We start from the raw sequence: 15,289 nt of genomic DNA, 5'->3' as shown, positions 1-15,289 counted from the left end.
GAAGTTCCCTCCCTTTCATTACATTTCCAACACAGATCTGATTCTGCTTTATACCTCATAACCAATCTACTTGGTGTTAGATACTATCTATGAATCATTTTATATAGTTCTTTTTCAAAGTATAGAATGCAGTAAATTTCAAATCATTCTTCCAAAGTTTCTCCTAAAATTTAGGTCTATGTTGTGCCCTGTATCCATTGCCCAGTGTGTCACTGAGGCTTTAACCAGCTCATCTTTTGCTTCCCATTCCAGTAGTAATTTATACATTTTAGACACTGATTTATCCTTATTCTGTATTAACTCTCTTTCAAATTGTGAGCTTTGGTCCAAAAACCCATATTTCTTATCCAATTTAAACATATTGTATAACTGGTGGTATTGTAACCAATCTGTAACTTGGCTCCTTAAATCTTCTATTGGTTTCAATTTGGGTTCACTCCCTGTGTCCAACAAGTCTCTATATGTGGCCCATTGTCTATCCATGTTGATTCTCTTAACTGTAATTGCTTCAATCAGGGATAACCATAACAGTGTTTTTCTTTCTAACAAAGTGTTATATTTCTCCCAGACTCGATACAAATTTCTTCTAATGACATGGTTTATAAAACTTTTATAAATTTTAGCTTTCCCATACCAACAACATGCATGCCAGCCAAATTTTAAATCATAACCTTCCAGATCTAAAATGTATGCATTTTCCAACACAATCCATTCCCTTAACCAACACAAACAGGATGCCTCATAACATAATTGCAGTCAGGCAGGGCAAAACTTCCTCTTTCTTTTGTATATATCAAAATCTTATATTTAATTCATAGCTTTCCCCCCTGCCAGATAAATTTAGAGATATTTTTTTCCATTCTTAGAGGCAGCTAATCAATCAGGATTGACTGGAATAAAAACAATATTCATTTTGATGGCTGAAATTCTGCCAAGTAGAGAAAGCTTCATCCTGTGGTCTGTGGACCAGTTACTGGCAGGAGGGCATCCCCACGTGGCCCACAGCTTCCCCACCTGTCCCTGCCCATGCTCAGCAATGAGGCCTGGAAAAAAAAATTCCAGAGAGTCCAATGGAAGGATTTCTGCAAGGGTAACTGCTACACATGCAGTGGTGTGGCAGTCTTCTTGGAGATTGCAGCTGGGCAGGAAAAGCAAAAGTCTGTGTGAATGAATAGGTGTATGTGTGCTTGCGTGCAAGAGAGAGCGACTAGAGTGTGGGCGGGGGGAACGAACGGGTGTGTGTCTTGGGTATGAAACAGATGTGTATGAATATATGGCTATGTGCTTTGTAAGGGATGGGGTGCATGTCCCAACTCTGTTCACCTTCACACTACCCTCTTCATCAATTTAGGAATTCAAACTGCATGGTCGAAATCATCTCTGTTTAATGGTAAACTCTTTCTGCACCAGCTACAGATAGATGTTTACTTGGTACTGTTATCTCAGGGCAACCAAAATCTTCCCCAAAGGGTCAAAAAGCTTTCTCATCCTGGCACAAATCTGTTAGTAAATAACAAAAGCCAATCACAGGCAATGATCATCAGTTCATCCTCGTATTCACCAAACAGAGAAATTGAATTCAGCACTGGAAAGCAAGGAGCAGAGGTTGTTTTTGTTTTGTTTTTTGCGGTTACTGTACCTGCAACAAGACTGTGCCTCCAGGGATCGTGAGCTGTAAACAATACTTAGGGGCATTCTCCCAAGAGAGCAGCTGAACATCTTCAATTGAGCTGTAGGAAATTGAGTTTTCCATGTACCCGGTTGGCTGCAGGAAAAACAAATGAGATAAAAGAGATTTAGCTTAGCACATCAAGAAGAAGAAGAAGAAGAAGAAGTTGTTCCCAATAAGGGTTTAGTCATGAAAAATATAGTTCTTTGCAAGACACCATTTGCCCAAATCAATGTGAAAGAGAAACATAAGAAAAGGTTTATGAAGTATTCTACTATTTTATACTTGTTGGGGGAGGGGATGAACAAAGATACCCCCATCTGTGCTAACTAAGCAACAAACACAGACATACGTACATGCTAAGTTTAGGTAGGGGTAGCACTGGTGAAGCAACACAGCCTGTCTTCATTTAAAAGCAGGGTATGAAAAGAACAGGAAGGACTATGTGTCAGTGCTAAGAAATCACTGATTTATTACGCGTATGAATCTTAGCAATATTTAAAATGCCCCAAGACTCACAACCAAATCTTGAATCTCAAAGGGAGTGGGGGAATCCTTTGATGTTTATTTGGGATTAGCAAGTAAGTGGTGGAAGGTGTCCTGTGCATGTCGCACTGGATCTCTTCCCTCCTGTTTTTGTTCCACCGTTACAAAGCAGCAGGATCAAACACACACCAGATAGCCAAACATTAAAGTTGTCAGCAAGTCTTAGGCCTCTGAAGATGAATCCCACCCATTTGGCAGAGATCGGCATTTGCACATGTGGCAGGCAGCTTCGCGATTTATATAGGGAAGCCAAGGCAGCCCGGGTGCAAGCTGCAGCCCCTTCTGCATCAGTGCAAGCCTCCACTCCTTGCAGGGGTCTCCATGACATCTTTGCAAGCAGGTGTGAGTCACAATTGTTAAAAATAAAATGCAGGTTACAGTTAAACATAAAAGTAGGACCTTGCTGTGCAAGCAAGGCTTGGCGCAGGAAAGTGGTAAGAAATGCACAGATACCTTCCGAATTCCTCCAATGTATACATACGTTGCCATCACAGTGCCCATGGATGCCCATGTGCCCTCAGAGGCCTTCCCTGGTGCCCACAGGGTCCCAGCCCCAACCAAGGTTAATTTCACCCCAATACACTCTCCACATTAGCCTTGGAAAAAAGTGCAAATACTTTCCCCACCAACCATAGTCAGTCCTGTGAGAAACTCGCCAACCAAAAGCTATAGTGTTGGACACCATTCTAACTCCAGGCAGAAATCCTACAGCAGAATAAGGTGATAGGATCTTGAAGTGTGCGAGATGGACTGTGCAACAGGTGGGAGAGGTCATTGCTTAATGAAACGGTTTCCTTGGAAACAGAAAGCTAGCATACCAGAATTAAAAATTATAGCCTAGTCGACTGGGAACTGTAGTGTAAAAATCCGAAGGGCACCAGGCTGCGCTATGTTGTTATGGCACGCATAGAAAATCCCTGCTGAAATACCACAGATATTTAAAGACACACAACACAGTATCATATTTTTACTTTTGAGAGGCTATGGTAGTTTTTATTTTGGGGGTGGTTTTTTGTTTTTCTGCAATCACAATAATTTCTTCCTGGCTTGAGAACCTCTTAAGTGGTATTTCCTAAATAATATTTTTTTGTGTTATAATTTCCGTATTTGCACACAGTGTATGGGAAAAAAGGGGAGGAAAGAAAGGCACCTTCTTTTCCTCACTTCCTTCAAACAAAGGCAACTGTTTTGCAGGAAGCTGGATAACCTTCTGTTTATTCATTTACCCACAATATCATTCCACTCTTGCGATTGAAGTCCCAGGGGTTTCTCCTGATAACCAACGTCATATACAACCTGCTAGAGAGCAATTATCTCGTTCTCACAGGAAGCCAGAGACCCAAGATCCTTTGGTGATCAATGGTTGCAACATTACAAACACTGAAGAATATAAAAGCAGCATGCTTAGGGTCTGCTTTGCTCAGGAGATGTTATCTAAAAACATAAGAGCACCAGGAGGCAATAAATACCAGTGGAACATTTCTGGGAGGGGGAGCGTTTTCCCTTTCGCCTAATGAGTGCCTCAAATGATACGCACTCTCTCAAACTTTAAGAAGTAATTTAGGCTGCCAGGAGTTTGATGAACAAGTTGGTCCCAAGACCGCAAAGTCCATATAGAATGCTCAAGATGAGAAGTGATTTGCATTTGCAGTATTTAGGAAACAAAGGAGATATATACTTCAGTATAGCTGGCTTAAACTGCCATCTCTGATGAATTTCATGGGGTCGCATAGAGACCATGATGAAAAACACAGGGAATTGTCAAAGAACTGGAGTTTTCTTATAGGCTTCAACTGTGAGGTGACATGGCAGGTTGTTTTATTTGTTTGCTTGCTTACTTACTTATTGCAGACACTTTACTGCTCCCCTGTCATTTTGCTGTTGCACTACACTGAGCTAAACTATGGTTTGGACTCATCATTTAGCTCTCTCAAACAAACCCTAAGAATTTAGCAAACCCATAATAAACCTATGGGTTGAATCTCATGCTAGTCCTACTCAAGAGTAGACCCACTAAACTTAATAGACATGTCTAACTTAATTTCAGTGCATCTACAGACCTCTCAGATTCAAGAACAAAGCCACCTTTGATGCACAAACACAACCCTTCAATAAAGGACATGAGTAGTGATTCAAACCACTCTCCCACTCCTATGTACTTGTTGAGCAGTGCTCAAGATGGATCCTGTGCCAGAAACAGTTCGAGTTGAAGGAAAACCTGTGGATCTGAATCAAGCACAAACTAGTTCTGATGCCTAGGAATGGCAGTGCCAATCAGCATGAATCACTGTGCTTTCATAAACAAGTAATCCAGGCAGTAAGCAGTTAGTGCGTGTGTGCTTTCCTTAAGTAGATGCAACCAATGAAGAAGCCACTGTACTGTAGGAGCTTTTGAGATGCCCGGCACCAAAACATATCTACTGAAGAACAAAAATTCTGCAGGGCTAAGAAACTACAAAAGATAATAGAATGAAAGAGGTAGAAGGGAGTTTCCAGATCATTTGCTACACGCAGAAAATGCAGAACACTCCTAACAAATGGGCTTATCCAGCTTCTGCTTGAAGACTTCCAATGAAGGAGAGCAAAAGACAGGGTAAAATTTTAAGGGAGTTTTCCCACTCACAAGATTAACTGACAGCTAGTGTGCTATGATGAGCAGGCTGTCAACCTGCAACTGAATTCTAGGTTCATATCTCAGCTATGAAGATTACTAGGTGGTCTTGCCCAAGTCTCAGTCTCTCTCTCTCTTTCTTTCTCTCTCTCTCTCTCACTCACACACAGCATGTTAAGTATGCACTTTAACCACTGAGAAATGGTCTCCTTCCTTTTTAATAAGCTAACGTATTTTCCACATGTTTAGTTTAGTTAACTGTGTTTGTTTTTTAAAAGAAACACTTGCATTTCTTTCAGTTTCAGAAAGATTTATAAATTGTTGACATATAAATCTTTGTTGCTTTGAGGCCAAGGGATGCCTTTGGCTCATGACAACCGCAATGCCAAAAGATTGCGTAAATCATAGGCTTGGAATCTGTGTGATGTGCTTGATACCCAAGTGGAACAGCCAGCCTCTTTTTCCTTAAAATTATTCCAGGAAGTAGCAACAGTATAGACACAGAAATTCTGTCCAGTTGTTTCCATGGAAAGTTAAAGAAATGAAGAAACAGGATATCTGATATTGAGTCATCCACAGTAGTGATTTCAACCTTTCCAGATCAATGACCTGCCTCTAACTCCATCTGGAACCCACATTTATTTTTTTATGTTATCTATCTATCTATCATCTATCTATCTATCTATCTTGCAAACACACACACACACACAGAGAGAGAGAGAGAGAGAGAGAGAGAGAGAGAGAGAGAGAGAGAGATATTCAGTGCTCTTTTTTTGGTAAAAAATGAGGTACTAATACTCTTTTCCTGATCGAGGTTCTCTGGATGCCAGCACAAGATGGCTGCCGGGGGAAGCAAAAAAAAGAATTATATATACAAGAGGTGACCATTTTGTGGGCAGCTTCCTTTCCTGGCTCATGTGCATGTCAGTGGAGCATGCCTAAGCCCACCCCAACCCATTACAACCCACTCCCATTTTGCCCTCATCCGGATCCAAAAGGACCCATGTGTTAATTGGATGTGCACAAAATGGTTGCCGCCTGCAATTATATCTCTCTGCCGGTCTACAATTCTTGTTCTATCTCTGTCTCTTCTCAGTCTTCCATTTTTTAATTTGCAGTATTTATAGCCTGCCCTGAAACAAAAGTTCTAAGCATGGAGCACAACAAGAAATAAAACCATATTTAAAATTCGGTTAACAACAAATGTATAAATACAGAACAAGAAGAGCTGCAAGGATTAAAAGAGGAAGAGATTGTAAACGGCCTTGTATATTTTAAAAAAATTACTGTATTTTAAAAGATTTTTTAAATATTAAACACCTTTAAAAAAATTAAAAAGACTATTGGGTTAGGTGTAAAGCATGGCAACTTGCCCAAGACCATCCAGAGAATTTCATGGTCTCCCCAGTCCAAATCCAATGCTGTATCACTAAGACCGGGAATCTCTATTTAGCTTTCGGGACTCTTCCCAAGCTATGCTGTTTCCCAGGACACACCTCTGTAACTTCCCAGGCCCTGCTCTGCATAGGGCATCCTCCTCAAGTGCTTTTGCCTAGCTGTTATGCTTTGCTGAATGGAGAGGTGTGCTTGCATAGAAACCCCTGGCTTTTGCATGGCTGGAAAGTAACTACTGTACACATGCATTACTCTGCCCACTTTTGTCCCTAGTGCCAGCCACCCTTGGCATGTGGCCCCTGGAAGGTTGCTCCTGAGGGCCCTCAGGCTGAAAAGGGTCCCCCAGCCCGTGCCCTATGGCTCCTGTGACCACACTGGTTTTCAAGAAGAGCTGAATAGAGACAAAGACATGCCTGGAAAAACCAAGGTCTCCAGAAATTCAATACTGAATTAAGAGATCGAAATCATACCCATCACATTTAAAGTGGCTACAAATGTGCGTGTCTATTCCACCATAAAGCCCAATAAACCCCAGTTAATTACATAGCCATGTCCACAAGTGGGATATATATGTAACTTCCTGTCTATGTAACTTCCTGAGCCAGTAGGTCTGGGAGGAATGTAGCAGTTAAGGTGCTTTAAAACCATACAGAAAGGTGGAATTTGATACACATATTGTCCAAGTTATCCTGTACTCTGGGGTAGCCAACATGGTGGCCCCCCAATGCTCTTGGACTGGAACTCCCAGCATCCCTGACCATTTGCCAATGGTGTTTCAAATATATGCAATTTCACTTACATGTGCAGTGCCTTGAAACGTAACCCCTGCGTAAATTGGAAGTTGCCTGTATACCTGTTTAATATTTTAGCTCCACCTTTCAAAAGAATAAAAGTGCTTAAGTTTATGCTGATTGTTATAGACTACCTTTGGCCTTCTCGGTAGTGGTGCCTGCCCTGTGGAATGTCCTCCCATCAGATGTCAAGGAAATAAACAACTATCTGACTTTTAGAAGACATCTGAAAGCAGCCCTGTTTAGGGAAGTTTTTAATGTCTGGTGTTTTATCGCTTTATCATTATTATTATCATTAATTCTGTTGCGAGCTGCCCTATTGATTGTATCTTCCCTCCCCCTCTTCTCTTGCTGATCTTAGTCATAGTTTCCCGATGACTTGTTCGGATACTAAGGAAGCTGAGCTGTTTGTTCAAGAGTCTAGAAGATCACTGCATCACAGAATGTCTGCCCCATGCAGGAGTTGAAAGAAAATAAAAAATCTAGACAAGGAAATGGGACAGCCAGTCCCAGAAATGTGTAAGTTCAGAAATACAGATGATGCAACAGGACTTCAACCTGATGTTGTAAGAGTTCTTTCAAGTGGAGAAACTCTATAATCATGAGCATTGATGATGCAAACAATTATTGGATCCAGACTAACTCGCTTTCACTTAGTTCCAAATGAACTCAATGGGGCTTCAGCTAAGCCATGGCTGACTTGTCCCATTAATTTTAAAGGGGCCTAAGTTCAATGGGCTTAGCCAGTTTCCAACCCAATTCCTGTAGACTCAATAGGGCTAACATTAACAGCTGTGGATAAACCTCTCCGACCTCAGTGAATTAGTCTAATCTCTTGTGAAGTCATCTATACCAGTGGTCATCACAACATTTAGTGGTAGTATGTTCCAGAAGACAATTATGTATTGAATATAGGAGTACACTCCCAACCCCGCTGAATCTCTTGCCCATCAGTTTTGCCATATGTTCCTGAATTATTAGGCATTATGGGGGCAGGGAAAAGGGACGCGGGTGGCGCTGTGGGTAAAACCTCAGCGCCTAGGGCTTGCCGATCACATGGTCGGCGGTTCGAATCCCCGCGGCGGGGTGAGCTCCCGTCTTTCGGTCCCAGCTCCTGCCCACCTAGCAATTCAAAGCACCGCTAAGTGCAAGTAGATAAATAGGTACCGCTTTATAGCGGGAAGGTAAACGGTGTTTCCGTGTGCTGTGCTGGTGCCGGCTCGCCAGAGCAGCTTCATCACGCTGGCCATGTGACCTGGAAGTGTCTCCGGACAGCGCTGGCCCCCGGCCTCTTAAGTGAGATGGGCGTACAACCCTAGAGTCGGACACGACTGGCCCGTACGGGCAGGGGTACCTTTACCTTTACCTTATGCGGGCAGGGGGAGCCTCCCTTGCCCATTTCCTTTAATATTGTGTCTGTTACAGTATAAGCCTGCAGGCAGGCTCTGTCTTATGCTTTTATCAAGAGATAGGCAATTTCACTCACAGACACACCAATGTTATTGGACGACAACTGCCACGATTGTTGAACAATGGCCATACCAGTTGGGGCTGATGAAAGATACAGTCCAAAAACACCTGGGCGCAAAATCAAAGGGCCAACTTGCCCAGCATTCCTTCTGCTGCCTCCTTCACCAGAACGAAGCAGACAAGCAGCTTGGAAATCCAACCTCCATTGTCCTGATGGAGCCAGCTGGCCCATTTTGTTCACTTTCATCTCTATATACAGCCTCATACATTTTTAGGCGCTTTATAAGGTGGTAACTGTCATCAGGAAAAAATACCTAGAATATCCCTTGCAGAGGTAGTCCTTGCCAAAGCCCTGTATTCCCAGGGAAAGAAAACAAGGGAGTGGGGGAGAGCGAGAGCGAGAGAAAGACAGCTCTTTATCCTCACTCTCAAATTGTACAGTAACAAGAGGAGCGAAAACAAACAGAGTTAGGCTTGATTCCCATGGCGACAACAGGCTATTTCATCTGCTTTGTACTTGGGGGCTTCTGTGGCAACAAATGTAAAAAAGCTGAGGCCAGCAAAACTTTGCTTGCTGGGAGTCATCTGCCTTAATATCATCCCGGATGAAAAAGGGATATAATATATGGAATGCCACCCTTATTTTCATTCCTTGCAAAACTGACAAACGCAAAGCATTAGGGATGGGGAAATAGGTTGCTTTTGCTTCCTCTGTTTCTCATCTGAATGGTTTGATTCTGAGAAGGGACTTAAATGCAGTTCTCCACACTTCTGCATCAGTTTTGAGATAATTATTATTGTTATTCAAAGTCCTCATGAAAATTTATCAGTCAATATACACATTTTTGCAAAGCAATTTCCCCTAATATAATGCATTTTTGAATGTTGTTTCCACTACTACATGCATGTACAGTGGTACCTCGGGTTAAGTACTTAATTCGTTCCGGAGGTCCATACTTAACCTGAAACTGTTCTTAACCTGAAGCACCACTTTAGCTAATGGGGCCTCCTGCTGCTGCCACGCCGCCAGTGCGATTTCTGTTCTCATCCTGAAGCAAAGTTCTTAACCTGAAGCACTATTTCTGGGTCAGCGGAGTCTGTAACCTGAAGCATATGTCACCCGAGGTACCACTGTATATGCACACTTTACCCTAGTGTATGCATTACTTGACCAGAAATTTGCTATGCAAAATTAAGAGAAGTGTGAATTTGGAATGATGGCTATGTTTCAGTTCTTGTATTGCATCAGAAAGTGTGAATTAAGTAGCTTGGTCTTTATTTACTGAATTGAATTCCTCCCTCCCATCCCTAGCCAAGCCCAATGTTGGGGCCAGCTGCCTAATTCTATACCAAGAGTTGCCAATGTGCCCCCCCCCCGATGTTGTTAGACATTAGCTCTCATAAGACCCAGCTAGCATGGGTGTCTGTAAGGGATCATGGGAGCAATATCTGGACAACACCCCATTGGCTATCCCTGATCTGTCCCTGGTCGGGGACAGAGGGTGGCACTTGGGGGGGGAATTGTCATCGCATCACTCCTTGGTGTGTGGAGTGCCTCAGGGTGCAATACTCTCCCCAATGCTTTTCAACATCTTTATGCGCCCCCTCGCCCAGCTTGTCTGGAGTTTTGGGCTGGGTTGCCATCAGTATGCTGATGACACCCAACTCTATCTGTTGATGGATGGCCATCCTGACTCGGCCCCAGACACACTGATCAGATGTTTGGAAGCTGTGGCTGGATGGTTACGTGGGAGCCAGTTGAAGTTAAATCCTTCGAAGACAAAGGTCCTTTGGCTTGGACAAGACAATACGGGATTGGGGGGGCAACTCCCATCTCTTGCGGGGGCGCAATAAGTGCCAGCACCGTCCGTTTGGGTGTAATCTTCGACACCTCCCTTTCCATGGAGGCGCACATTGCAGCTATAACAAAGGCGGCATTTTTTCATCTCCGCCAAGCTAAGCAGTTGGCTCCTTACCTCTCTCACCCTGACCTAGCCACTGTGATCCATGCGACGGTCACCTCCAGACTGGATTATTGTAACTCGCTCTACGTGGGGCTTCCCTTGAGACTGACCCAGAAACTCCAGCGGGTGCAGAATGCCGCGGCGAGACTCCTTACGGGGTCCTCGCTGCGAGATCACATTCACCCGGTGCTATACCAGCTGCACTGGCTTCCGGTGGAGTACAGGATCAGGTTTAGGGTGCTGGTTTTAACCTTTAAAGCCCTATACGGCCTAGGACCCTTGTACCTACGGGACCGCCTCTCCTGGTATGTCCCACAGAGGAACTTACTGTCTTCAGATAAAAACATCTTGAAGGTCCCAGGCCACAGAGAGGTTAGGCTGGCCTCAACTAGAGCCAGGGCTTTTTCTGCTGTGGCTCCGATCTGGTGGAACGCTCTGTCACAAGAGACTAGGGCCCTGCAGGACTTGACATCTTTCCGCAGGGTCTGCAAGACAGAGCTGTTCCACCAGGCCTTTGGTCAGGGCACAGCCTGACTCCCTCCTTTGGCAATCTTCGCAGAGCTCTGGCCCAGTGGTTGCCATTAGTTTGATTTGAGTTAATTTTATAATGAATAATTTTGGTATGTTGTACTATTTTATTGTTGTTAGCCGCCCTGAGCCCGGCTTCGGCTGGGGAGGGCGGGATATAAATAAAATTATTATTTTTATTATTTTTATTATTATTATTATTATTATTATTATTATTATTATTATTATTATTATCATCTACATCATTCTACATATGGTGATCAAAACTGCAGCTGCTCTTTTGAATGCTTGGAAACAAAACTTAGGGGCTCTTGAGTTTTTGTGATGTGGAAGAACAGAAACTGAATCTTACACCTCTTGCCACAGTGTTCTAAATGTTTTGATTTGGAGGAGGAAGAGAAAAACCCCTACATTTTGGAGAAGAGATGTACAACATGTCCTAAATCTGCTTCCAACCCTGCCCTACATATTTTGAAATTGTAATTGCAAAGCAATTCCAGTGGGATATGTTGCCAGACATCATTTCTGGTTCTTCTGCTTGCCTAGCACACATATTTTATTTATTTCATCTCATTGCTGCATTTCCTGGAAAGGAGTTCAAGGTGATGAGGTTATTTCATGTTTATCCTCACATCATCCCGGCAAGGTTGTCCAAGGCCAAAAAGCAAGCTCCATTTATCTATATTTCTGTTCTTATATGCTGCTTTTTGTCAGATGCCTGTAAGCCAATGCTGCCCCTCCTGTTCTCTCCTTCCCCTCTCTCTTCATTTGTAATATTTTGCTGCTGCTAATGCAGCAAACCTCCCCTCCCCTCTGCCTTGCTCTGAGGAATGGAAGGAGGTTCCTTCCTCAGAGTGAGGCATTTGTGAGAGGAAGCCTGGGAGGATGCCTAAGCCCACCACTGCTTTTTTTCCAGGGTGGCTAGACGTTTCTTTTAAAATTTATTTAAAAACTTAAAGTTGCTGTTAAACCACCACCTCAGCACCTGCCACCTGAGGCAATCGCCTCATTTTGCTTAGTGAGTGAACTAGCCCTGGTTTTGAATCAAAAGTCTCCTGGGTATACAACTGATGCACTACTAGTGACAGATGTTGGGGCGTCAAATTTCAGAGGCTCCCTGTGTAACACCAAAATTTGGTGCTCACTGCCTCTTGCCTTCCATTCTACATCAAAGTTGTGGCGCCCCTGAGGCACTGTGCCCAGTGCAACTGAAGTGGTTTTTATCTGATTTTATTTTTTATCTGGTTTAGTTTTTATCTGGTTTAGTTTTTTATCTGGTTTAGTTTTTTATCTGGTTAAGTGGTTTTTATCTGGTTTTATCTGTTTTTATCTGAAGACAGTAAGTCCTCTGTGGGACATACCAGGAGAGGCGGTCCCGTAGGTACGAGGGTCCTCTAGCACTATCCTGCTAGCTCATTAATATCAACCCCTTGGTTAACTACAGTCGTACCTCAGAAGTCAAATGGAATCCATTCCGGAAGTCCGTTCAACTTCCAAAACACTCAGAAACCAAGGCACGGAACCCACGTCAGAAGAACATTCGCAAACCAGAACACTCACTTCCGGGTTTGCAGCGTTTGGGAGCCAAAACATTCAAGTCGTAAGGCGTTCGACTTCTGGGGTACAACTGTATTTACATTAGCCCAAGCCCCTTGCAGAACCTGAGAGTATAAATTATTAAATTTATATAAATTATAATTATTAATTTTATAACCAGCCTTTCATTTCAAGAGGAAAGACCGAGGTGGTTCACAAAGAAATGAAATCCAACAGCAAAATAGGTATCTGTAGAAGTGTGCATGCACAAAAAAGCTTATACCAGAACAAACTTAGTTGGTCTGTAAGGTGCTATTGGACAATTTATTTATATTTTTTAATTTCGACTGCGTCATACCAACACGGCTACCTACCTGAAGTAAAATAACAAGTAGAATAAATCAAATGATAAAAAATTCTGATACGTGCAATTATAACGCACAGTAAAACAACTACATTAAATGATTAAAATATATGTAATAAACCAGTTCATGAAAACAGCATAACAGTTAAAACAACCATCAAAGCATAAAATCAGGGAAAGGCTTATCTAAACAGGGTGTGCCTACAAAAAAATGACAGAACGCTAATAGTGATGTGGGGCCTCCCATATTTAAGTAGGGAGTGCATTCCACAATACTGGTGCCACTATGAAAAAGCTGGTCCCCATTTAACACAAGCTGATAATCACCGGGCCATGGCAATACGCCACCTAGTCCAAGTTCTGAAGATGGGGTGGATTCAAAATCTAGGCTAGCAGTAGAACACCTACATTGCATGCAAAAGATCCCAGGTTCAAGCCCTGGCATCTCCAGCTGGAGTGAGAGAAGATTCTTCTCCAACCTGCAAAGCAAATCCGTGTGTAGACAATAGTGAACAAGATGGAATTAACTGACTCAGTAAAAGGCAGCTGCCTATGTTCTGAAATCTAAAGAAAAATGAGTGATTTGTTGTGGTTGTTTTAAGGAAGTTGGAACTAATATCCTCTATGCCACACCCTGGCTACTGGCACAGTGCAGTTAAGATGCTTTTAGAGCCGACAATGTAAGAATAATCAATGAACATTCCTGGCTTTGCTAATTGCCAGAATGAAGGCCAACAGGCAAACATCCCACTGGCTTCAACCTAAGAAAAATCACAAGCAGTTTGGGTCACAAACGGCCACTCTTCTGTGAGTATATACATATAATATATATTTTTATATTCTGATAATGCTGCAAAACAACTACCAGACTTTTAGAAGACATCTGAAGGCAGCCCTGTTTAGGGAAGCTTTTAATGTTTGATGTATTACAGTATTTTAATTTTTTTTGGAAGCCGCCCAGAGTGGCTGGGGAAGCCCAGCCAGATGGGCGGGGTATAAATAAATTATTATTATTATTATTATTATTATCCATTTCCCTCTCTCAATAATCTGTGGTTTGGCATTAACTGCAGTGGCTGTTTCTTGAGGAGGAAGGAAAGATTTGCATATAGTAATAACAACAACAACAACAACAACAACAACAACAACAACAACAACAACAACTGGATGACCCGTTTCTATCAATTAGTCACAAGGATCAAAAGCCCAGTTGTCGTATATTTAGGATGTGTGGATTAGAGTGTACTTGCAAACCAACCCACAGTCAAATTGCATCAGCTAAATAGGGTCAAACTGGGTCAGCAATGGGTTGGGGAAATAAATTGGGAAGGTGTGGGCAACAGTCTCTCAAATTTCAATACAGTATAGCGAGTCATTATGATGGCACATCTGTCTTGAAACCTGCGCTGTCATGATCAGTGCTAGCAAAATCATATTTATATAGGGTGTATTAAAACCATGCTAGATGCCTGCAGCCAACATCCCCGCCCCCACACAAATAAATGGGCTGGTTAGTCTTTACTGCTATGTAATAATTATATGAGAAGATGGTGCAGAGTTATGGGCTAAGAGAATAAGCTGTCAACTAGGAAGTATCCAATTCAAAGGCTACCCCTGCCATTAACTCTTGAGGTGGGCTTATGCTAACTTTTAGCCTCCATCCCTCCCCATCTGCAATATGTAGGGACATAATACTGACTTACATTCCAGGGTTGCCCTGAACAAGTCAAAAACTAAAGTTCTTGAGAAAAATTTAACACCGATTGAGAAAGAGAGGTTTCAGAAGGAGACAGGTTTAACACTAGTTAAGAAAGTAAAATATCTGGGGGTTAATATGACTGCTAAGAACTTAAATTTATTTAAAGATAACTATGAGAAATATTGGACAGAAGTGAAAAAAGACTTAGAAATATGGTCAAATTTGAAGCTTTCCTTGTTGGGTCGAATTGCAGCTATAAAGATGAATGTATTGCCAAAAATGTTATTTCTGTTTCAATCATTGCAAATTTTGGACAAGATGGACTGTTTCAAGAAGTGGCAGAGAGACATTTCTAGATTTGTCTGGCAGGGCAAGAAGCCCAGAATAAAATTTAAAATATTAACTGATGCAAAGGAAAGAGGCGAATTTGCCCTGCCTGACCTTAAACTTTACTATGAATCAGCAGCATTCTGCTGGTTGAAAGACTGGCTGCTTCTTGAGAACACAGACATTTTGGATTTGGAAGGTTTTAATAATGTTTTTGGGTGGCATGCATATTTGTGGTACGACAAGGTTAAAGCACATAAAGCATTTAAAAACCATATTGTCAGGAAAGCATTGTTCAGTGTCTGGATAAGATACAAAGACTTATTGGAAAATAAAACCCCAAGGTGGTTGTCACCAATGAAAGCGAAGGCTCAGAAAAAGCTCAATAT

The 15,289-nt window shown here is 42.3% G+C and overlaps 1 protein-coding gene across 2 annotated transcripts in view; it reads right to left on the bottom strand.

Moving 5' to 3' along the window:
• The window catches only part of CMIP (c-Maf inducing protein), a 149,492-nt gene that overhangs the window by 60,661 nt on the left and 73,542 nt on the right, over positions 1 to 15,289 (bottom strand). The window contains exons 1-2 of one of the 2 annotated variants that reach the window (XM_083624879.1): positions 6,200 to 6,266; positions 1,640 to 1,765 (exon numbers count right to left, since the gene is read on the bottom strand). In XM_083624879.1, coding sequence (XP_083481005.1) covers positions 1,640 to 1,765; positions 6,200 to 6,223 — 150 coding nt within the window. In that variant the 5' untranslated portion in view covers positions 6,224 to 6,266. Of the gene's footprint in view, positions 1 to 1,639; positions 1,766 to 6,199; positions 6,267 to 15,289 lie in introns of those variants that run through there. The other variant, XM_083624878.1, reaches the window with a different exon arrangement.

The sequence above is a fragment of the Podarcis filfolensis genome, assembly GCF_964270895.1.
Source record: "Podarcis filfolensis genome assembly, chromosome: 8".
In the NCBI taxonomy this organism is placed as follows: Eukaryota; Metazoa; Chordata; class Lepidosauria; order Squamata; family Lacertidae; genus Podarcis; species Podarcis filfolensis.
Note: the sequence above shows the minus strand (reverse complement) of the source record. Positions and strands in the feature narration are given on the sequence as shown.